At 46.0% G+C, this 24,035-nt stretch overlaps 1 protein-coding gene across 1 annotated transcript; it reads left to right on the top strand.

Moving 5' to 3' along the window:
- LOC102940862 (E3 ubiquitin-protein ligase TRIM7) lies at window positions 1-19,320 on the top strand. The gene is made up of 8 exons (XM_037913455.2): window positions 1-248; window positions 359-784; window positions 2,420-2,515; window positions 4,276-4,506; window positions 6,146-6,168; window positions 9,859-9,974; window positions 11,432-11,464; window positions 14,045-19,320. Exons 2-8 carry the CDS (start codon window positions 605-607, stop codon window positions 14,638-14,640), a joined length of 1,275 nt encoding a protein of 424 aa, XP_037769383.1. The 5' UTR covers window positions 1-248; window positions 359-604; the 3' UTR covers window positions 14,641-19,320.
- The last annotated feature ends 4,715 nt before the right edge of the window (window positions 19,321-24,035 follow it).

Here is a 24,035-nt window from a genome sequence, read left to right as displayed (position 1 = left end):
AGCTGCAATACCACTGGCAACCCACAATACTTTGAAAATTTCCCCAGAACCACCTGCTGCAGAGAGCTGTGCCATGGGCTAGGCTGTAGGCACCTCTGGTGTCCCACAACACAGTGACCCAGCGATGGCGGGAAGAAATGCTGTTCTGCAGGGTGGCCGTGCTGCACCATTGCAGGGATCAACAGTGTCTTCTGCAGTAGAGCCTCCCTTTGCCAACTGAGACGACAAGGTGTTTCCGGACTACAAGGGTAACATGAGACAATGAATACACAGGAAATGCCTGTTTGGTGTGCAAAGTTTAGAATCAGCCCCTTTCTGAGAATAGTAAAAGGAAACTAAATTTGTCTCTTCCCCGCAGAAACAACCCTGGCTGCTGCGAATCCAGCATAAATACTTCTAGGTGAAGTGACTTGTTCAGTTGCGTAAAGATTATTTTAAAGATCCAGAGTCTTCAGATTGAGGGCACAATTTCTGCCAAGCCTGCATCGCTCAGTGCTGGGAGGGATTGCGTGTAAACTTCCGCTGTCCTGAGTGCAGAAGAACCTTCCGCCAGAGAAGCTTCAAACCAAACAGACAGCTAAGGAATATTGTCGAAGCGTCCAGAATGCTTACACTGGAGTCAACGAAAGAGCCAGAAGTTGGGAGAGTGTGTGAGAAACACAACGAGGATTTAAAAATCTTCTGCCAAGAGGATCAAATAGCCATTTGTATGGTTTGCCATCTGTCCCGAGATCACAGAGAACACACTGCAGTTCCCATAGAGGAGGCGGCCGCGGATTACAAGGTAAGAAATCACGGGACGGTGTAAAAGTTGGAATGGCCAGGAACAGAATTTTAAATAAAGAATTTATTGCAAAAAAGAGTAGCTCCTGTTAGAGACCCTTAAGAACGATATTTTAGCAATGAGAACAGACTTATAACACACTGTTATTAACCTGTTCTGGCCCCAAACCATTTTTAACACCAATAAGGATTCAGAAAAGTCAGTTCCGAATTGGCCCAGGGCTGAAATTTATACATCTAGCACAGAACTATTACAGTGGAACTGCTGCTGACCTGGGACACATATTTTGCTAGAAATTAAAAATACATCTTTTATATAGTTGCCAATTTTGGTAGGAAGTATTCCTGGAGGTTTCATAACCTAATCTTTAATTAATCTTGGAAGGCTGGCAACTGTAATCTTGTGTGCATGTGTTGTGAACTTGTCATGAATCAGCGCAGCCACAGAAACCGCTGAATTTTCTTCCAAAAAAGGCGCATGAAGGGGGAGAGTAAAAGTCTCCGAGCTGAAACGTGGCATATGAACAAGTGTAGTTGATTCGATACTGTCACCTCTGAAAAAATACCAGTAACTTCTGGAAGATCCAATTTACAGAGATTTCAGGGCCCTGGGTTTACGGACCCACAAACCCTTCCAGGGCAAAGTGAAAGTCAAAGTCGTTGTGACTGATTCTGTTTGCCTGTTTTTCACATGTTATTTTGTATTTGTTGTGTATTTTTGGGAAGAGTCACTCTCTTATATGGAGGTGAGACCTTAGTGTCTGTTATTTTTCACTGGTAATTTTTAGATAGGCCTAAAGGTTTCTGCTCCACAACTTTTGACAGTGTTAAAAAGTGGTTCTGGGCTGGAATGGGTTAATAACAGTGTGCTAAAAATCAGTTCTCATTGGTAAGATATTGTCCTCAAGCTGTTTTTTGGTGTTTAAAATATGGTTCTAGGCCAAAACAGGGTAATCACGATTTGTTATGAGTCTGTTCTCTTAACTGTCTGTAACAGTACCTGCTGGTTTTTGCAACAATTTTATTGATTAAAATGCCATTCTGGGCCTTACTGGCTTGTTCCAGCTTTTACACCATCACCATCCCTATATTTCTGTCTCTGGGCATGCACACTGCTGTCTCTTTCTAAGTATCCAGATGCCTATTTCTGACTTAAGCCCCAGAGCGATTCACAATCTAGAGGAAGACAGGCGTTCGGCTGCCTAGCTGGAGTGTGGGGTCTGACCTGGCAGGTGGCCTCTGAGCACACCTACCGGGTCAGGCTCGCCCTTCTAACTTTTAGCCACGGGGTTAGGGTACTCACCCGATATGTAGGAAACACTGGTTCAAGTCCCTCCTCCACCTGATGAGAAGGGATTGGAACAGGGAACAGCCACCTCTCAGGTGAGTGCCCTAACCATGGACTATGGGATATTGTGATGTGAGGCTCCCTCCATCTCCTCTGTCAAAGCTATTCCACTGGGGATAAAAAGTCATTTGGACCAGAGACAGAGACCAGAAGCATGAGAATGACTGTGTAACCAGGTGGTTAGAACACTCACCCATTTTATTATGTATTTAATATTCTTGAAAAATATAAAAAATGTGGGAAAACCCTCCAAAAGCATGAAAACTAAACCACTTTTTCTTTTTTTAGGACCAAATTCAGAGCCGTTTGGAGATTTTGAAGAAAGAGAGAGAAAAGATTCTGTCATTTAAATTGAACGGGGAAAGTAAAAGCCAGGAACTGCTGGTAGGTACCGAGAAGCAAATGTGCACATGGACATTACCAACACACTGCTTAGTCTGAGTGTCATAAGAGAAATAGGGAGCAACAAGTTCCCTTTTGTGAAAGACCATTACTTATTTATTGTCATTGTAAAGAGAAACTTCTGGTTTATGGAAAATGGAGCATTAAGGAAAGAGCTTTAATAATCCAAATATTTTCACTGATAATGTGAGTGTAATTTGTCATTTGTTTGCTTAACAGTAGTTTCTCCTTTAGTCTTTCAGCGAGGTCTGGTCAAAATTTTTCAACCAAAAAAACTTCCTGTAGATACATGGGGTTTAGTAGAAAACAAATTTTTTCATGGGAAACAATCATTTGCAACAAATTTTTCATTTTTTGACAGGAAATTTCAAAATGAAGGAAACATTTTTGTGTCATTTCAAACTGAAATTTTAATTTTGGTTATAAAAAGTTGAAAATTTTTCAAAATTTCAATTTTTTTTTAATCCTTTTTCTTTTCTTTTTTACTCACTCCTTTTAGCCAATGAGTACGTGGAAAGGAATAAATTCCCGGCTTTTTTTACCTGTTTTTATTTTTGCCACTTTTTGGGAAATGGGAAAACTTTCGAAGGGGTACAGAGAAAAAGGAATAAAAAGAAGAAAAGGGCGGGAATGAACATTATTTTGTTGCATTTGGGGAAAAGGGAGGAAGAGGGAGAAACAAAAATGTGAAATTTTTCAAAAGTAATTTTAAGGTATTTTTCAAATAAATTAAAACTAGTTCCATTTTGAACATTGAGAAGTGGAAACAACTTTGAAATGTCAATTATTTTTGTAAATTCGCCCCACACCCCAATTTTTTAGCCAACTTTACTTTCCACTGAAATAACCACAACACGACAATCAGTGCGGCTGCCATAGGAATCCGCTGCCCCACAGGAGGCTGGTCACTTAAGGCCTAAAACAAAGCACAAGGAAGTCATTGGAAAGACTCCGGGTCAGTTCAGTGAGCTTTGGAACAGGCCCTTAATGGTACAGCTGCTAGACATTGCCACGAAGAAGATCTGGGTTCCAAATCTGGTCTGATTTCCTTGCTCCTAAGGTATCAGGGGCCAGAGACTGCTCCAGAAACAGCATGAATTGATGGACTTCTGTCCAGTTCACATGTACTCATTCCTAAGCAACCTAGAAACTCAGATTTGCATGTGCAAAAAGGGGTCTTCCCAGCAGCCCAATTTGTGCTCAAGGTCCCTGTGTGCCTTAAAATCCAAGATTTATGGTTTGCCAAATTTTATGTATCCAAAACTGTTTTCAAAATTCATGAGAGCAAATGATAGAGCTCAAATTTTAGTACTTTTTTTTTTAAAGGCCCTTTATGTCTATATGTGTTTTGTGGACAGCATGTGTTCCCCAGTTCAAGTCTAGTGCTTCTTAGTTTCTGTTCTACTGTTTCCTCTACTAAAATAATCCTTGCCAGTCCATTTCTGAATCCCACACCTACTGTGCTTCCTGTTATTAGAAGGATCTGCTTTTCTAGAAGCCGCTGATCACAGATTATCCGAATCATGCAAGAAAAATTACTCTTGAAAATGTATTGGAAAATCTTCTGTCTACTGAGCATAGGGTATATTCTCCATAAAATGTCAGAAATTAAATTCTGTGGGGTTGCAGTGACATGCTGCCATGTGCATAAAATGTCCCATGGCTTTATAAAATGTCCCATGACTCACTCCGTAGTCTTGTTCTTGACCTGTGCTTTTCCTGTTCGTATCTTGTCATTTCAGAAACAGCTAGAAACCGAGAAGCGGAAGATTGTGTCTGAATTTCAGCAACTGTGCCAGTTTCTGGAGGAACAAAAGCAACTCCTGCTGGCCCAGTTGGAAAAGCTGAATAAGGAAATTAAAAAGAGGAGGGCTGAGTATGTTGCCAAATTATCTGAGGAAATATCTTCTTTCAGTCACCTGATAAGTGAGATGGAGCAGAAGTGCCAGCAGACAGCAAGTGAATTCCTGCAGGTGAGACAGTGTTAGAAACACCCCAGAACCCTTCACAGGGCAAGAAAGTCTCCTAACTTTTGGAGTGTAGGAGTGAATGGTCAGAACATATAGACCATATATACATTTCTTTCCCTTAAGGGCTTGATAAAATGCCCATTAAAGTCAATGGAAATATACTTCTTGAGTACAAAGAGCATTGAATTGAGCCTTAAATGAAAATAAATTCTTCTTTTGAATTCGAGTGGGAGAAGACTCCTCCAAAAATGGCTAACTCCAAACTCTGTTCTCCCTGTCTCATAATGCAAGAACAAAGAGACAGTCAATAAAATTAGAAGGTGACAAATTCAAAATTGATCCAATGAACACATTTTCATACATCACATAATTAGACTGTGGAACTCATTGCCACCGAATCTCGTTGAGACCAAGCATTTAGCAAAACTCAAAAAGTGATCGGATATTTATATGGATAACAAGAATATGCAGAGTGATATTAAACCTCATGCTTCGTTGCTTCATCCAATTGCTAACTATTAGAGAGAAGGATGAGAATGTGGGAGGCAGATTATCTTACACCTTCCTCTGAAGCATCTGGCACTGTCCACCTTTGGAGACAGAATACAGATTAGATGGACCTAAAGTCTGATCCAGTCCTGCATTTCCTGTATTCCAAACGCTAACTCCAAAAGATTAAAGATGGAACCTGTCATTAATTATGGAAATAGCTAAGATTGAAGCAGAGTTTCCATTTTATGCCTGATTTGGCCACTCTTCCTACATATGCCACAAAAGGGAAAATATTGGCCTTAAAATTGATACATGAGGTCTGAGGCTGTGGTGATTTTTCTCTGCCAGAACTGAAGTTAGTGAGGGAAGCTGTTCATTACTTATGGTACCCTGAAAGCGTAAGTAGTCGTTAGAATTCCAAAAGCCTTCTAATGACTTTAATTTTCAAAAAATGCCTCTAACTAGGAAAAAAAGAAGAAAAAAAAGGTGAGAAATAAAACGAATCATACTGGACTTCTGAGGCTGATCTCTAGGGCCAAATTAGCTGCTGCAACCAATATCTGCTGGGGGTAGCATTCTTCACTCTTCAGGTTTCCTGCATTGATCCTGAGGTGTAGGATAGTAAATGGCCCTGTGTTACTCTGTACCCCACACCCATTGTTCTCACCTAGCCCCACCTTCCTGTGGAGGTCAAGAAGTCCACAGGACGGGCCTTCATAATGTTTGTGGAAGAGTGGGGAGAAAGTTTACAGCATAGGGGCAGCACAGCCTGGGGGCATCCCTCGCTCTGGACCCACTGGAGTCTCCAGGAGTGGATCTTCCCCAAACCTGTGTGTTAGGAAGATCCTTGTTCAACACATCGTAAGACTGAGCCCTCTGATTCCATGTGCCAGCTGGTTATCCAAATGTCACTCTATGAAGAGGTAGTGTGCCTCCATAGACAAACTTACTGGGGCCAGATCCTGCAGTCAGAGCACTTATCCAAACCAGCAAAGGCAACATGTTTGATATTTTTGTTTTTATAAATAAATAACAAATAATTTCACTTTGAACCACAAACTGTGAAGACAAAGTGAGTCCGCTCCAGAGCGGGAGGGATCCCCAGTATGTGATAAATGGGACTGAATTTCCTTTTATCTTTCTCCTCTAGGACATCAAAGGCACCTTGAGCAGGTAGGTGGCTCCTTCTCACTCTCCCTTTCACTTCCCAGTGCAGAGAAGTGATCTTGGACATGAGACCTGGCTCCCCATGGTCCAGCAGTGCAGAGCGTGGGGCAGGTTCCCAATCTCCCTCGGTTAAATCTAATCTTGTGGCTGTTGTCATTTTGACTAGACTCCAGAATAAAGCAGCCTGAGAAAAGAGTGATTTACCTGCAGGCAGGGTGTTGATTTGTAGTGTGGCTGGTGGAGTGGAGACCTTAGGAGACTGAGGATGGAGAATGGGTCTCTCATTTCTAGGTCATAGACTCCAAACTCCACCGAGGTTGGTCGGGTTGGAAAGTCAGTGAGTCACTATTCAATGAGCTGTTTATTAATTGTTTCTTATTATGCCGTGAGCTCTATCAGTGGGCTTGGCGTGGCAAGAAACACGATGGGAGACATTCCCTGCTCTAAGGAGTTTAGAACATGCTATTATCACTGGTACTATGGCAGGGCCTAGAGGCTCAAGGAAAAATCAGGTCCCAATGTACTGGGCACTGCACAGACACGTAGTAAGAGTCTAAATAGACACAAGAGACAAAGGGCGGAGGGAGGAAGGATTAAAATCAATTTAAGGGGACATTCAATAAGGACAAAGTGCTGCACTTTGGAAGGAAAAAATCAAATATACAACTACGAAATGGGGAATAACTGGGTAGGCAGCCATAGTGCGGAAAAAGATCTGGGGGTTCACATGGATCACACATTGAGGGAGTCGGCAGGGTGATGCTCTTGTGAAAAAGGCAAACGTCATTCTGAGATGTTGTCCCAGGTTGCCGTATTCACCGCAGGTGGTGTCTCCTCCTGGCTGTTCTGGGGATTAGCTCTCTTCCAGGGCCAACACCTCCCCTTGCAGTCTCTCCCCGCCCTGTCCCCTTGTCTCTCTCTCACTCTGCAGCCTTATCTCTCACTTCAAGAGCTGCAGCTTCCTCTTCATGACTCAGCCCTCCAGCCAGGTCACTAAATGGTTTCCCCTTCTGGAGTGTAGAGTCTCCCTGGTCCCATGCATGGTCCAGGCAATGCCACGCCATCAGCGGCTGGTAGGGGAACTCGAGCCTGCCCATTGCTGCAGGGTCCAGCCCAGGGACCCTACCACATGCAGGCAAGGTCTGCTCGCTCCCTGGGCTGCTTCCTACTCACCTCCCATAGGCTTGCTTCTCCACCTTTCTCTCTCATAAGGGTTTGATGAGATGACCCTGGCAGTCCCTTCTAACTCTGTGATTCTAAGCACTCCCTTCCTTCAGGGCCAGGCTCCTAGCATGCTATTCTTTTTCTGGGTTCCCTCTTTCCCTTTCGAACACACACAGGGTGGCTGCAGACTTCCACACTGCTGCCAATTCCTGGCTTTATACTAACCCAGCCCCCACCTGCTCAGCTGAATTTCATCCTCCGATCAGGGGTTGCTTCTCTGGCCTAAAACCCTCATGTGTGGCCTGTCTCACTGATCTCCTCTTTCTCAGCTTCATTCACCCTTTTTCGGGGGCTGATGTGGGGTGAACACCCCATCACAGATGTATTAACAGGAGTGTCATATGTAAGACACCGGAAGACGTTGTTGCCTTCTTGCCACCCTTCTTGCCATGGTGAGGCCTCAGCTGGATTACTGTGCCCAGTTCTGGGCATCGCACTTTCAGAAAGAGGTGGAAAAATTGGAGAGAGTTCAGAGGAGAGCAACAGAAATGATCAGAGGTTTAGAATGGATGAGCTGTGAGGAAAGGTAGAAATAAATGGGTGTGTTTAGTCTAGAGAAGAGAAGACTGAGGGAGGGCCTGATAACAGTCCTCAAATATGTATGCGGCTGTTCTAAAGAGAGTGGTGATCAGTTGTTCTTCAAGTCCAGTGAGGGTAGAACAAGAAGTAATCCGTTCAATTTGCAACAAGGGAGATTTACATTAGTTCTCCCAAAGTCCATTGTCAGTTAAGTGTTTCTTGATAGGGCACTTACTGAGAATAGTCCTTTCCCAAGAAGCTGACCAAATGCTTCATTGAGGCTACTTACAATCAAACAAGTACATAGCCAATATTCATAACTTTGAATACAAAAATGATACACACATACAGACAGCATAATCAGAACCAGCAAACTACAACCTTCCCATAGACACCCCACTTGGCCTCCTCTGTATAAGAACTGGTGCAACCATAGGACCCTGGTTGCAACAACGATCTATATGGTCACAATTTATGTCAATAATGTCACAACATCACCACAAGGATTGTCACTAATTATCTCCCTTAAATGGTGTACAGGATGTAAGTCAGGTGATCCTGCTTACCCACACTCACAATACAAGAATAAGGGGACGTTCAGTGCAGTTGAAAAGCAACTCGTGTAAAGCTGAGAAAAGGAAATACCTGTTTCAAACAATTCATTATTAACCCATGGAAGCTACAAGATATTCCTGAGTTTCATAGATGCATAAAGTTGAAGGCCAGAAAGGACCGTAAGATCATCACATTTGACCTCCTGTATATCACAGCAGAGGCTTCGACTTTCTCATTCCCCTGGGGATGTTCAACCCCTGCTCGGCCCCGGGCCTTGCCCCCAGTCCACCCCTTCCCCCAAGGCCCTGCCCCGCCTCGTCCTGAACTTGCCCCACCCCCTGACCCCCAGCGCCTCCTGGCCGCTGCTGAACAGCTGATCCCCAGTGGATGGGAGGCGCTGGGAGGCAGGGGGAAGAGCTGATCTGTGGGGCTGCCGGTGCGTGCTGAGCACCCACTATTTATTTATTCGTGGGTGCTCCAGCCCCGGAGCACCCACGGAGTCGGTGCCTCTGTATCACAGGTCCTTGAATTTCACCCAGTTATTCCTGTGTTCAGCCCAGTAACTTGTATTTGACTAAATCCCAACGTGTGTTGACTAAAGCACCGTCCACAAAGCCATTCAGTCTAGATTTGAAGACATCAACAGACAGTAACGCCAGAAGCTCCCTAGAAGTGGGGAGGGGGGGCCACCGGTGCCCAAACCATGGCCCCACCCCTGCTCTGCCTCTTCCCCTAAAGCCCTGCCCCCTGCTCGCTCCTCTCCACCCCCTGCCCCCATCACTTGCCTTTAAGGCAGGTAAAAAGGGAGAGAGCAGAGCTCTACCACTTGTAAAAGTGATGGGGCCGTGGCCCCCTGTTCTGGCACCCCTGTCAAGAGATGGAGAATCCACCACTTCCCTTGGCAGTTTCTTCCAAGGTTAATCCACCCACACTCTTAAAAAGGTTATTTCCCATTTGAATTTCTCTGGCTTCAGCTTCCAGCAATTGGTCCTTGTTATGCATTTGTTTGCTAAATTGAGGAGCCCTTTAGTACCAAGTCTGTTCTCCCCGTGACGGTATTTATGCCCCATACTCAAGTGCCAGGGTGCTCTCAGGGCAAGGCATTTTTACCAGCCCTCAAATCATTTTTGTGGGTCTTCTCTGCACCATCTCCACTTTTTCAACGTCCATTTTAAAATGGGGACACCAGACCTGGATGCAGTTTTCCAATATCGGTCTCACCAAAATGAAGGGGAAGCGTGTAGTGTCAAAGCTGGTAGTGGACCTATTCCTGGGGCCAGGGAGAATTTAATCCTCCAGGGTCGGCTGAGCTACAACCATTCACTAGAATGAAATACATTTTAGTAAAGCACAAATATGAACGGACTCCACAAGGAGTAACACTGGGTTGTTCTTCAGATGTGAGAGGGAGAAGTTTCAGAACCCAGTGGCCTTTTCTTCGGTACTGAAATGGAGAAGCTGGGAATCTTCTCAAAGAACTGCATCTCTGGAGACCATAATGACGAAATTCAAAGGTAATAAACAGTCACCTGGGGAATTTTCTCACATACATTACACGGATAATTGACAGAGCTGGGGAAATGTCTGAGGAAAAATAATTGCGGATGGAGATAGTCAACTAATCATTTGGAACCTATGAATTCCCTACTCAGCTCTCAATACAGTACAGACACACTGGGTTAGGGTCCTAAATTCGGACTCCCTGGGGGGTTTCCCTTTCCTAGCAGCTATGAACGTGAACCTTAGCTTGAGCTTTCTGCTGAATTAACTGTTTCTGAAGTATGTTTGTTTGGATTTTTTGTCTGCAAGTCCTCCTGTGTCATCATAGTCCCTCTCTTGCTTTAGAGCGGGGTGGGGAATAAATCAATTGCGGGCCACTCACCTGTGGGGGGACAGAGAGGTGGCGTGGAGGCTCTGGGCTTCCCCCCGTAACAGGCTGAGCCAGCGCTCGCGGTTCCAGCCCCGTGGGGAGTGCGGAGACAGTGGCGCTGGAAAAATTTTTACAGTGGGGGCGCTGAAAGCCAGTGGTCCCAAACTTTTTACCCTGCCAACCCCTGTCTGTGCCCCCTCTTCCCAGAACTGGTGCCAAGACTGGGCCATGGCTCCGGGGGTCAGGGGTCGGGACGTGGACAGAGGTAAGGGGCTGAAGCTGGGACCACAGCTGGGTGCGGGAGCAGAGCCCCGGGGGCGGGGACCAGCAGACGGGACCCCACGTGCGGCGCCGGGGGCAGAGCCCCGGGCGAGGGTCTGGCAGCAGCTGGGACCCCACATGCGGGGCGCGGGGCTGGGGGCAGAGCCCTGAGTGTGAGGCCGGCAGCTGACAACCCGCACAAAACCTAGTTCCCACAGCTCTGCACAGAGTCGGCACTCGCAGCTCCAGCCCCGTGGCGGGAGAGGAGAACGGCGCTGCGGGACGGATGAAATTTAGCAACAGGCTGGATCTGGACTACAGGCCGTAGGTTCCCCACCCCTGCTTTAGAGATTCTCCACCTTTTAGCCTCCTGACCTGGAGAGAATGAGACCACCAGGTCTGTCAGGAAGGATGAGCCCATTTTACTACGTACTCATGATACAGGGCAGATTTAAAGTTGATTGGATGCTAATTAGTGAAAAGGTTTCTGTGTATTGGTCCATCTGTGAATTATGTGTTGGTTTCAGAGGGCTTGTCTACACAGCAATTAAAACACCTATGGCTGGCCCTGGTCCTCTGACAGGTGTATAATTGCTGTGTAAAACATCTCTGGGTATGTCATGTAACCTTAGGTAATGTCCTTAGTTTTTAATGTTTGTGGTTATTTTTTAGTGATGTGTGTAATGGTTTGTATTGGTCTGAATTGCACTTAACCTCCTTAACTTAATAAAGTTTGTTTTCCTTTCATTTTGCTTTTTGTGTTAGAACATTAACAATGTGAATATATTCATAAACATGACAACATGACATTTCATCTTTTTCACCCTTTTCTTCCTCTAGACTCACTGTCGTCTAGCCAGCGGTTGGACAAAGGTAAATTTCTGGGACCAAAGGGGGAGTGAAAAGTTTCATGTGAATTATGGTGGCTCATTGGCAGCACCATAGTTCAGGTTTTGTTTCAATTTTGCATTTGACAGGAGCTGAACACCATATCACTGGTGGCTGCCCAGATCTTTCCTAAAAACAGAAGAAAAGTAGATTCTTTTCTCTGTTATAATTTAGAATTTTTAAATAGTAGTTGGGCTAACGAGATGGGCTGGGGTGCGGGAGAGGGGGCGAGCAGTGTATCTCCGTAGATCTAAGAGTTTAAAAATGAGCCTTTTGGAAAATCAGAGAGGAACATCTCACCTCATTCTCAGAACTCTTTATCCACATACATCACATCCCCTGGCCATATTATTAGTAAATGCACAAGTGGTATGATGAAGAATGGGAAAATTCAACATACAAAAATATACATTTCTGTTTTATCTCTCTACTTTATAAGTCAAAAGAAAAAATGTTAAAAATGTCAAAAGGGGTTAGGTAGACATCACATATTAGCAGACATGCCAACTCTCACGAACCGATTGTAAGAGATGAGATTTCTGAGTAAAATTAAGCCCCACTCATGATCTCACGATAGAGGTGTGGCTGAAAAAAAATCCCGACATTTGAGAGCTCTACAAAGGAGGCTTAATTTTACTTAGAAATCCTGTCAACTGCCCTGGGCACGGCTGGGGCTCCCGCTGTCAGACACCCCAGTGTGGCCCCTCCCCTGGAAAGTGGGAGAGGGGACCCCACTGTAGCCCCCCGGTTTAGGGAGGGTGAAGAACCCTAGGAGAAGCAGAGGTGAGGCTGGGAGGACTTTATTGTGGCGCGGGGGCTGCAGGGGGCCTGAAGTGAGCGGGGCCTTATGGGCTGGGGCAGGCTGTATTGATGGGGGGTTCTGAGAAGATAGGGTGAGTGCTGGGAGGGCAGTGGGGTAGGGGTGCTGAACTGATGGGACGGTGATGATGGGGGCTGCAGGACTGAATGGGGGGGGGCTGGATGGGGACAGAACGGATGGGGGTCTGGGGGACAGGATTAATTGCTGGGCAGGAGACGGACAGATGTGGCAGTGAGAGCTCCTGCAGCAGGAGCCAAAATCACCTTATCCAGTACATGTGGGAGAGTGGGCAACACTAATTGTCACATGCTCACACCCTGGGGACGGGCCAGGGGAGTTCAAAAATCAAGAGACTGACCTAAAAACCACAATATGATCCTTTTAAAAAATGTCATGATTTTTGGGCCAATCTCATGAGATTTGATCTCTTGAAGTTGGCAATATTGTATTAGCCATTGCATAGCCTTGGGGCCATCAGTGTGGAGTTTGGAAAGTCCCCCTGATAGACCAGCACAAGACGAGCAGCCATTCAGGAAGTGTCCGGTGTCCTCAACCACACCACAGCTACACAGAGTCATGGGGGGCCAGTGATATCTCTATAAAAGCAGTTTTTCTGTTGCTCAGCTCGCTGATCTTTAGGAGGGAGGGGGCTCTGCAAGGAAACGGGGCTGTGAAGAGTTGCATCATTGGACAGGGGGACTTCAGATTCCTTGTAATCTGCTGGGAGCCTCCTATCATGCCAGGGTCTCTAATCACATCTGTGGGGAGAGGTGGGTGCAGATGGGGAAAGATTCCATGGGCCTGATCGTCAGGCCCTTTTATGCTGCTCTGTCAGAGCAAAGGGGCCTTAATGTGCATGGAAACAGTCCCCAGAAAATACCTCCTATGCAAGGGAGCCACCCCCGTCCGTGTGAAGTTGGCACAGGGGCTCTACAGCAACTCTACAGCTTCCAGACGTTATTGTAGGAGTGGGTTGGGGGCCATGCTGGGGGCCAGGACCGTTCCAAGGAGGGTTGAGGGTCTGGGGCAGAAGTGAAGGATTTATTTCTTCTGGGACCGACCATGCCAGCCAATCACACTGGCCCGCGGGGCCCCCCAAAGCTCAGGGCCTGGACCGGCCACCCTAATTCGCCCTACCCAAAGGACGGCTCTGCTGGGGCATAGACCAAATGCACCACACTATGGCTGCTCTCTGATTTGCAGCCCTGAGGCCCCTGTAACTAGGGGCTAGGTAGAATAAAAGGAAGGACAAAGGTGGCTTAAAACGCCCTCCCTCTAACTCCCCCTTGTCTTTACCCCAAGCACTAGGATGGAATCACTGAGAATCAGACTCTGGGTTTGGGGGCCTGGCTCAGCTGAGCTGATCCCTTCACGCTGTCACTGAACTGGCTCTGTTGGCTGAGATCTCAGCGCTGCTCCAGGGGTGAAAGTAGCTTAGAGGATTTACCGGTACTCCGGAGACCTTGGGAGCGGGAGGGGCCTCAACCGGAAGAGATGGGGCCTTTACATCTCTGGGCTCCAGCCGCCACTACCGCCCCAGGCCCTTTAAATCATCCCCGGAGCCCTGCTGCCGGAGCCCTTGGGTCGTGGCGGCGGGGCTCCAGCTAAAGGGCCCAGGTCAGTAGCTGCGGCAGGAGCCCCGGGTCCTTTAAATTGCCACCCGAGCCCCGCCGCCACCTCCCCAGAGCTCAGACCCTGCCCCAGGGCTGAGCTCTGCCCCTCACGCTCCGATTCTCTCTCTGCAGCGAGCGTGACTCTGGATCCAGACACGGCCCATCCCCAACTCATCCTGTCAGCGGATCGGAGAAGCGTGAGATGGGGAGACGCAGAGCAGGATCTGCCCGACAACCCTGAGAGATTTGACACTGAGCCCTGCGTGCTGGGCTGTGAGGGATTCACCTCGGGCCGACATTACTGGGAGGTGGAGATGAAGATGGAAGGGAGGGGAGTCTGGGCTGTGGGGGTGGCCAGAGAGTCTGTGAGCAGGAAGGAATGGATCAACTTTAACCCTGAGGTGGGGATCTGGGCTCTGGAGGGCAGAGGAGATCAGTACTGGGCTCTCACAGCCCCGGAGCAGCTCATCCCCTTGTCCCCGAGCCAGGCACCCCGCAGGATCCGGGTTTATCTGGACTATGAAGGGGGGCGGGTGGTGTTTTTCGATACTGGTCGCAGGGACCCGATCGTCACTTTCCCGCCGGCCGCTTTCGCCGGGGAGACAATCCGCCCGTTCTTCCACCTTGGACACAGTGGAAGCCCTTTTCCCTTTTCTTTTCTGCTCCGTTCCCTTCACAAACACAAACACCGCCAGGGCCGACGCTGCCAGCTCGCCCTGTGTCCCTGAGCTTCCCTGTCGGTGCACACCAAACAGGCTCCTCTAGCCCCCACCCTCCTGATCTCTATGACCTGGAGGACTCAGCCAGCCAGCCTCCCTCCGCACAGACAGGGCTGGGGAGGAGGTGGGGGAGACACTCTACCCATAGCTCTATGGCTGTGGAGGTCTGTGAGAGTCTCTCTAGGCTGGGTCTCTATGCTCCTAGGAGGCCAACTCAGTGTGGAGTTGGGGGGTCGGGGGGGGGAGTCCCACCAAGGAAGGAGGGAGCCCCCTGTGGGAGGGACCCAGCCGAGGGCCAGGGAGAGACCCCCTCAACTGAGTGGAGGGGAGCAGGGGGAGCCCTGGTTGAAGAAGCTGGGGAAGGGGACACAGGGGTGTTTAAAATCATGTGAGCTGACTGTTATTTAGCCACAACCAGCTAATATATATTTAAACACAACTGTTAGCTTGTGTACGAGGTGCGAAGGCTGGAATTTTCAAGAGCACCTAACTTGGAACTTGTGCTGCTAAGTAACTTCAGGTGGGATTTTCAAAAGCACCTAAGTCATGGAAAGCACCATAACCTTGTTAAAAGTCCCCCCCGTAAGTGGACCGGAGACAGAAATTTGTCTGTTTAAAACTTTCTGGAAATCACGAGTTTGCTGTGTGAGGTGTATTTTGAGACAGAAACAAAAGGTTGGTTTCCATATGAATTTTATCAAAAGCAATTTAAAATGAACAGAGACCTGAAAGCCCAATCAGTTCCCTTGTGTCCACTGCCCAATATAGGATGTAAAGGCAAAAACAGACGAGAAATGTAGGATTGATGACAAATATAGGAATGATGCTGAATTCCATGAAGCATGACGTTTCCCACTAGATCCTCTCTTCCACCCCCCATTATATCGTCAAGTAAATAATGTAACTGTCAGGAGGGAAATGACTCTGGCAATACCAGGAATATGAAATAAAAATGAACGGATCAAAAACCCCTTGAGATGCACGGTCTTCAAACTAAAATGTCCAGCATCTTTCACATCCAAGTTGTTTTCATGAGGTGCAAACTGTGTATAAAAATTACCATATGTGTTCTTCATGTAACTCATTTTTCTTTTAGAAATCTCCCTGATTTTGCTGTCAGCAATTTATTGTATCTGAGTTTTCTCCCAAAGTGGTCTTCCAAATATGCATTTATCCACATTTTAGAATGGTGCGGGTTCATATTATTAAATTTGCTGACAGTAGAATTGTTACTGGTGTGACTGTTGCCTGGTATGATTCACCATTGAGAATGCCCAATTCGGGACAGGGCAGATACATCCCAAACACTGGTGGTTTATTCTGTATATAGATTCACCAAAACAGTAACAGAACGAGCTCTTATATCCCCACACTGGTTAACAGGAAGCCAAAGCACAGTCCCCTCTCAGCATTCCAGCTCGTGGCTTGTCCACCCAAACTGGTCTTTTGTGATAAATGATTACTAAATCCAGAAATCACATGTAAAGTTCTTCCAGTCCCAAAGCCCCTGTCCTCAGGTCAATAGAGACTTTAGATCTTATCCGAAAATCACGCTGCAGCCAATCCCCTTTGTAACTAAAAATGAAAGAGATACATCTGATGAAGTGGGTTTTAGCCCACAAAAGCTTATGCCCAAATAAATTTGTTTGTCTCTAAGGTGCCACAAGGACTCCTTGTGGTTTTCGCTGATACAGACTAACACGGCTACCACGCTGAAACCTAAAAACAAAAGGTTTATTAATAAAAAAGTAAATGGTGAAAAGAATCATCTACATTACAATTGATTTAGAGAGTCTGTAGATCAGGATCAGAGCAGAGATGGTCGTTCTGCTACCTTGCAATGAGTCTTTCTGGATCATCCAAAAGGTTAGATACCAAATGGCAGTTTAGATGTAAAAACCTCAAGAAGTCCTTGTGGCACCTTAGAGACTAACAAATTTATTTGGGCATAAGCTTTTGTGGACTAGAACCACTTCATCAGATGCATGGAGTGGAAAATACAGGAGCAGATATATACACACAGTACACGAAAAGATGGGAGTTTCCTTACCAAGTGGGGGGGTCAGTCTAACGTGACCATTCAATTAACAGTAGAATACCAAGGGAGGAAAAATCACTTTTGTAGTGGTAATGAGGGTGGCCCAATTCAAACAGTTGACAAGAAGGTGTGAGTAACAGTAGGGGGAAATTAGTATGGGTACCCCCCCACGCCCGAGCAGTCAGAGGCATTGCTCAACCCCTCCCTTTAGGGGTGGAAGGGGGATCCACAGGAACGCACGCCTTTATTTTGGGACTTTGTTGATTTTGGATAACCAATTGCGAGTAGTTTGCAGCAGAAGGAAAGCGAGGGTGCGTTAAAGGGACATTTGTCTGTCAGACTGTCACACTGCAAAGTGGGAAACTGAGCAAAGGACACTGCCCAACAGACTGTGAGGTGGGTGTTTACTTATGGTTTGCAAACTTTTGAATCATTGTTGTGGTGTCTTCCCAAATTAATGGTGAGCTCCCTCTTTTTAATGAAAGTTTTCTTTTGTTAAACACAAACTCAGTCCTTGCGAGTGGGGAAGTATTGATAGGGGTGGTGTTTAGTTTTCCCAGATTACTGGGTTAGGGTTCAGGCTGGTGTTGTTTTTTAATGTGAAGAGAAAGCCCTAGATATTGACTCCATCCTTGTCGCTACCGACACCACCTGGCAGAAGGGTTACGCTACAGCCGACTGAAAAACTTCAACAGAACCATGTTCCATCAGAGAAAGCACTTCTGCAGAAGCTGAAACACTGAACAAAATAGTGTCGAAGGACAGACATTTCATTATGGGGAACAACCAGGGAGAAGAATTTCCAACAGTGTCAAATCATTCCCTTTTGACATTTTTCTGAATGAAAAGTTTCAATGTTTCATATTTTGCAAAAGATTTTTCATTTTGATTTTCTTCATTGTGTATTATAGAATATAAAATTAAAAGGCAATATCGAAATTAAGTCAGTTCAGAATAAAACGCTGAAACCTTTCATTCTAAGAGTGTCAAAATGGGATGTTTTGACATTGAAAGATTTTCCCCTCGTTTTTCTCCTAAATAGAAGTATTGTGTGGAAATGAAACACTTCCAATTAATGCCAAACAATTTTTTAAAAAATTCTTTCACTGAGAATTTTGAAATGTACACGTTTTGCTCCTAAGTGGAATGAAGACAAACATCAAAACCTCGAAATCCTTCATGAAATGGTATTTCTGTCCTCCCCAGAGCTTTAGATGGGATCCCAGTAATGAGCAAGTGTTGCCGGGATGTGGAATTAGTCAGCTCTATGCTTGGCTGATACAGCAACTCATGGTATCAGGCGCCACCAGGCGGTCAAGGGACATCTACTTAGAACTCCTCACCGGACATCAGCAATACCAGGAGAGATGCTGGAGTGCCATTGAGAAGTGAAGTCAGGAAAGTAACTGAAATACTTCCCTGATGGATTATATTTACTGAGGGACAATCTACACTCATTGCTATATTTGGGCTGAATTGGGAGAGCAGAAGGGAGGCCTGGCTGTAGAGGCTAGGGGGAGGGGAGACCAAGGGGAGGCCTGATTGAAGAGGGTGGGGAAGGGAAGAGCAGGGGTGTTTAAAACCATGTTAGCTGGTCATTATTTAGCCACAACCAGCTCATATATATTTAAATACAAATGTTAGTGTGTGTACGAGGGGCGAAGGCTGGAATTTTCAAAAGAACAGAAGCGACTTAAGACTCATTGATTTTCAATGGAACTTGTGCTCCTAAATAACTAGGGTGGGATTTTCAAAAGAATCTACATCATAATGATTGTGTTCGTTAAATGTGTTAATATATTTTCCCCGTGTAGCTAAACTGCTTGTGTTCTCTCGTTCACCTTATTAAAGTCTCCCACTGGATGGGCCCGAGAGGGCAATTTGAGTGTTGAAACTTTCTAGAAAGTTCTGGTTTGCCATGTGAGGTGTTTTTTGAAACAGAACCAAAAGGTTGGTTTCCACGTGAATTCTGCGAAAAGAAATTCCAATGAAGTGAGCTGTAGCTCACGAAAGCTCATGCTCAAATAAATTGGTTAGTCTCTAAGGTGCCGCAAGTCCTCCTTTTCTTTTCGCGAATACAGACTAACAGGGCTGCTACTCTGAAACTTAAAATGAACAGAGACCTGAAATCCCGTTCCAATCTCTTGTGCCTGCTGCCCAATTTAAAACATAAAAGGCAAAAAGATGAGAAATATAGAATTGATGCAAAATATAGGGGCGATGCTGAAGTTCCATCCTGCTAGATCATCTCTTCCACCCCCTCTTATACCGCCAAGTAAATAATCTAACTGTAAGGGTGAGAATTATTCTAGCAATACCAGAAATATGAATGGATCCTATGGAAAACCTTGAGATGCACTGAATTAAAACCAAAATATCCATCCTCTGTCACATCAGAGTTGCTTTCATGAGGTGCAAACTGTGTATAAAAATGGCCATATTTGTTCTTCGTGTAACTCATTTTTCTTTGTCTTGTAGCAGTCTCCCTGATTTTGCTGTACACAATTTATTTTATCTGAATTCTCACCCAGTGTGGTCCTTCTAAAATGTGGATAAATGCATATTTTGAGGGTGTATGTTCATATTATTACATTTGCTGGCAGTAGAATTGTTGTTGCTATCAATAAAAAGGTCCAGATTTTCTCTGACAAGCTCCTTTGCAGATCAGTGAAATAATGGTGCAAACCTTAGAGTTGGTTGAATTATTCAGTATAAATAATATCCTGTCCCAATTTGGGGCCTGATCTTCAGTACTAAGTTTAAATTCACTATTTAACCATTCACTGCCGACCATTTCAGAATAAAAGCCCAATTAAGATGATTTATTGCACAATTCTGCTTCCCAAGTGTCAGAAGTCCCAAATATCCTCTGCCCAGACAACAAAACCTGCAGCTTTCCTTCAATATCCATATGACAATCAACACCCACAATGCAGTCACCAATCAATTAAAAAACCCTGCTTTGAAAGAACATTTAGCATCAAAATAAAATAACCCAAAGGAAGCTTCACCAAACAGGATTATTTACAATGATGTTTTCCAGTGAAAAAGCATTTTTAATATGCAGATTCTGCTGCTGAACTTTCAACTCGACCACAGCAGAAACCAGAGGCCCTTGCTGCAGCGGTTAGATCCAGTCTGCAGCAAAGCGTTGCAGATCTTGTTTATACCCACACAGGAATGCGCACACACACACACAGAGAAGTGAGAGGGGCAATTTATTGAAGCAAGACACATTTTTCCTTGAAGAACCCTTTCTACAGTGTTGGTTATGGTCCTTATTTCATTGAACCAAATCAACCTACCGCTTTCCCCTAATACATGTCACTGCCACTTATATACAGCAGCATCTTTCACTCTCGTGAGCGTTCAGACCAGATATAGAGCTTGACTTCATTATGCTGCTGCTTGCCCTCCTCTCCCTTTGTCTTTTTGCATGAGAAGATCTGGTGACGTTTACTCAGCGCTCTCTTGGCTTGCAGGGCAAGTCTGGGGAGAACGTCCTTAGTTTCCCACCATCACGCTGTACGCACTGCATAGCGCAAAGTTCCTGCCGGCTGTTGTCCAACCCTGCTGTCCCTCCATTGTACTGCTGACCTCTCTCTGCTCCTGCCTGTACCCCAATATGACAGACAGGACATGAATTTCTAATACAGCAACTATGGCTCTGTGAGAAGGGCACTTAAATGGCTTGCAGGAATGGTGTGACCTGTTCCTGATCCTGAAACTGACCTGCTGCGTGATGTCGGTCAAGTCATTCCATCTCTCTGTGCCTCTATCCCCATGTATAAAACGCAGTTTATGGTCCTTCATAACATCCCTCTATTGCAAAATATTGCAAAATCTGAGGGGAATTTATATCAGTAGTCAATAATTAAGCAAAGGGCCACATTTGATGGGATTTTCTATTACTATTTGAGAATTAGGATGGAAATGGGGCAAAGATCTGTGGCCAATTTTACATCAATATTCAATTATTTGAAAGAGAAAGAAAATGCCCTCAGAATCAGTTTTTTGAAAATTAGACCAAATCTGATGGGCTATTTTGTCAATAATTGATAATAGGAGAGACAAGGGATTTAATCTGAGGGGATAGTTGATCGTAGGAGGTTTAACCCCTTCCACACCATCTGTCCATAATGTGCAGTAATGCCTCAGGCTCAGTTTCCCTCCAAAACCAGAAGTGGTGGCAGTTTATTGCTGCTGGGGGAAAAAAGCCCCCAAAGGAGGGAATTTAATACATATTCGAGAGGTAGAGAGGAAAGCAGGCAACATTAGAAATGACTCGAGATCGATTTTTGAAAAAGAGAAAGCAGTGTAACTATCTGAGGGGATTTTCAGTCAGTGTTTGATCATTAGAGATAACAGTGGCAGTATCTGAGGTAGGGATTGTGTCAGGGCGAGAGGGCGATGTGTGTTATAGAATCATAGAATATCAGGGTTGGAAGGGATCTCAGGAGGTCATCTAGTCCAACCCCCAACTCAAAGCAGGGCCAATCCCCAACTAAATCATCCCAGCCAGGACTTTGTCAAGCCTGACCTTAAAAACCTCAAAGGAAGGAGATTCCACCACCTCCCTAGGTAACGCATTCCAGTGCTTCACCACCCTCCTAGTGAAAAAGTTTTTCCTAATATCCAACCTAAACCTCCCCCACTGCAACTTGAGACCATTACTCCTTGTTCTGTCATCTGCCACCACTGAGAACAGTCTAGAGCCATCCTCTTTGGAACCCCCTGTCAGATAGTTGAAAGCAGCTATCAAATCCCCCCCTCATTCTTCTCTTCTGCAGACTGAACAATCCCAGTTCCCTCAGCCTCTCCTCATAAGTCATGTGTTCCACTCCCCTAATCGTTTTCGTTGCCCTCCGCTGGACGCTTTCCAATTTTTCCACATCCTTCTTGTAGCATGGGGCCCAAAACTGGACACAGTACTCCAGATGAGGCCTCACCAATGTTGAATAGAGGGGAACAATCACATCCCTCGATCTGCTGGCAATGCCCCTACTTATACAGCCCAAAATGCCATTGGCCTTCTTGGCGACAAGGGCACACTGTTGACACATATCCAGCTTCTCATCCACTGTAACCCCTCGGTCATTTTCTGCAGAACTGCTGCCGAGCCATTCGGTCCCTAGTCTGTAGCGGTGCCTGGGATTCTTCCGTCCTAAGTGCAGGACTCTGCACTTGTCCTTGTTGAACCCCATCAGATTTCTTTTGGCCCAATCCTCTAATTTGTCTAGGTCCCTCTGTATCCTATCCCTACCCTCCAGCATATCCACCTCTCCTCCCAGTTTAGTGTCATCTGCAAACTTACTGAGGGTGCAATCCACGCCATCCTCCAGATCCTTAATGAAGATATTGAACAAAACCAGCCCCAGGACTGACCCTTGGGGCACTCCGCTTGATACCAGCTGCCAACTAGACATGGAGCCATTGATCACTACCCGTTGAGCCCAACCATCTAGCCAGCTTTCTATCCACCTTAGTCCATTCATCCAGCCCATACTTCTTTAACTTGCTGACAAGAATACTGTGGGAGACCGTGTCAAAAGCTTTGCTAAAGTCAAGGAATAACACGTTCGCTGCTTTCCCCTCATCTACAGAGCTGTCGGTTTTACTCTTTATTTCCTGGCTTTTATAGCTCTAAATTGGGAATTATTTGCTCTTCGCAACTGAACTGGTTTAAACTAAGCTTTTTGTTTGAATAATGCAATGGGTTGCCAGGAGTGGCCATTGATGTAATCACCCCCACCCAAAGCACTTTTAAAAAGCTTAAATGGGTTAATCCACTCCACCTTCCTCATACAGTTAAAGCTTTGACACCCCTTTCCCTTGGCTGCACAGGGTGTGGTGTGTGAAAGGGAAGGCCAGGTGGCCCTAGCCAAGAAGCATGGAGCAGAACTGGGTGGTACCTCTCAGGTTGTTTACATTTAGCAACTCACTTTAATCACTTGCCCCTCCCCCCATTTTATTGAGTTCTTAGAGGAGATGGGGTACCCTCCTCCATGGAGTAAGACACAATCAAATTCAAACCATGCATAAATTTAATACAATGGTCCCAAAAGATACTGCGTGGGATTGCAATGTATGTCACAACATGAATTCTAATGGCCAATCAGTACACAGGACTTCCTAACACGGTTTTATAATTTCCTTTAAATTATAGATTCACCCTGCTCCAAGAGTAGGGATGGGCTGAACTTTAGCCTTCAGATTTGCAGTGATAGAGTTAGATGAAATCCTAATGCTCATAAGCTCTTGCCAAGCAATATGATGGTTACCTGCCATATTAACTCTATCCTCAAAATGACACCTCCCAACACAAAGTACCAAGTTGAAGGACTTGTTTTAAAATTTGGAAGAGCAGCTCAGAGACCTCTCTCCTTAACCTAAAGGATAGAGCCTTGTTGCAGCCTGCATGACAAGGTCCTCAGAGCAGACAAAACAATTGCAAAGCACTACCTATGGGATCCTCCTTGAAAGAAAAGGACAAAGCCACTCACCAGTGGTGCTAGGAGTTACAATTCATCACAGTCAGCGTATCAAAGGCATGTGACAGATGTTAAAAGAGTCAGCATGATTGATTTGATCTTCACCCATAATCAGAACAAGGCCCTTTGCCAGTGTAGTCTGTGTACAAAATGCTGGCTAACAATCAGATTGGCAGCACTCAAGGAAATGACCCGAGTTGCCTTGTGTAAGCGTTCAGACTCACCCGGCAGCACCTCCTGCTGGCTGTCCTTGGGAATTAGCTCCATTTCCAGCCCCGAGCAGCTTCCGCAGGCCCGTGATCCGCCTTACCACTAGCCCCCAGTCCCTCCCAGGACCTGGTGCCCTTGCCTTGGGTGCTGCCCCCCTGGCAGTACCCCCACTCCCTGGGTCTCCCCACCCCAGGGAACCCTCACCCATTATCCCCACATTGCCTCAGTTGTGGCTACTGCCAGTCACCATCTAGCCCCCATACCCTGGGGCAGACTACAGTGTAAAAGCCAATCACCACAGGCAAGAAGGGGTTTGGAGTGGCTGCCTTTACCCACCCTCAGGCTGCCCCTCTGCAACCCCAATACCTATATGGGCCTGGAACCAGGCCCTGCAGTCTAGGGAGTTGCTGGCCTAGGGCTTTCCAGCTCCTGAGACCTTTCCCCAGTCCTGCCTCACTCTGGGTCCCCTGGGTGAGTTCATTTGTTCACCTAGCCTCTCTCTCCTACTAGAGAGACTCTGGCTGAGCTTCTGGCTCCCAGCCTTTATAAGGGCCAGCTGGGCCCTGATTGGGGGGTGGCCCAGCTGCGGCTACTTCCCCAATCAGCCCAGCTTCTAGCCCACAGCCCCAGCCCTCTCCTGGGCTGTTTTAAGCCTGCTACACCTT

This window comes from Chelonia mydas, chromosome 14 (assembly GCF_015237465.2).
Source record: "Chelonia mydas isolate rCheMyd1 chromosome 14, rCheMyd1.pri.v2, whole genome shotgun sequence".
Classification (NCBI taxonomy): Eukaryota; Metazoa; Chordata; order Testudines; family Cheloniidae; genus Chelonia; species Chelonia mydas.
The sequence above is the reverse complement of the archived record's forward strand: the minus strand, read 5'-3'. Positions and strand labels throughout refer to the sequence as shown.

Excerpts from the sequence above, each read along its gene's own strand:
- LOC102940862 (XM_037913455.2), top strand. The coding sequence starts at position 605 with ATGCTTACACTGGAGTCAACGAAAGAGCCAGAAGTTGGGAGAGTGTGT. Across the intron at positions 4,507-6,145 it reads CAGCAAGTGAATTCCTGCAG|GACATCAAAGGCACCTTGAG; the intron begins GTGAGACAGTGT and ends TTTCTCCTCTAG. Across the intron at positions 6,169-9,858 it reads ATCAAAGGCACCTTGAGCAG|ATGTGAGAGGGAGAAGTTTC; the intron begins GTAGGTGGCTCC and ends GTTGTTCTTCAG.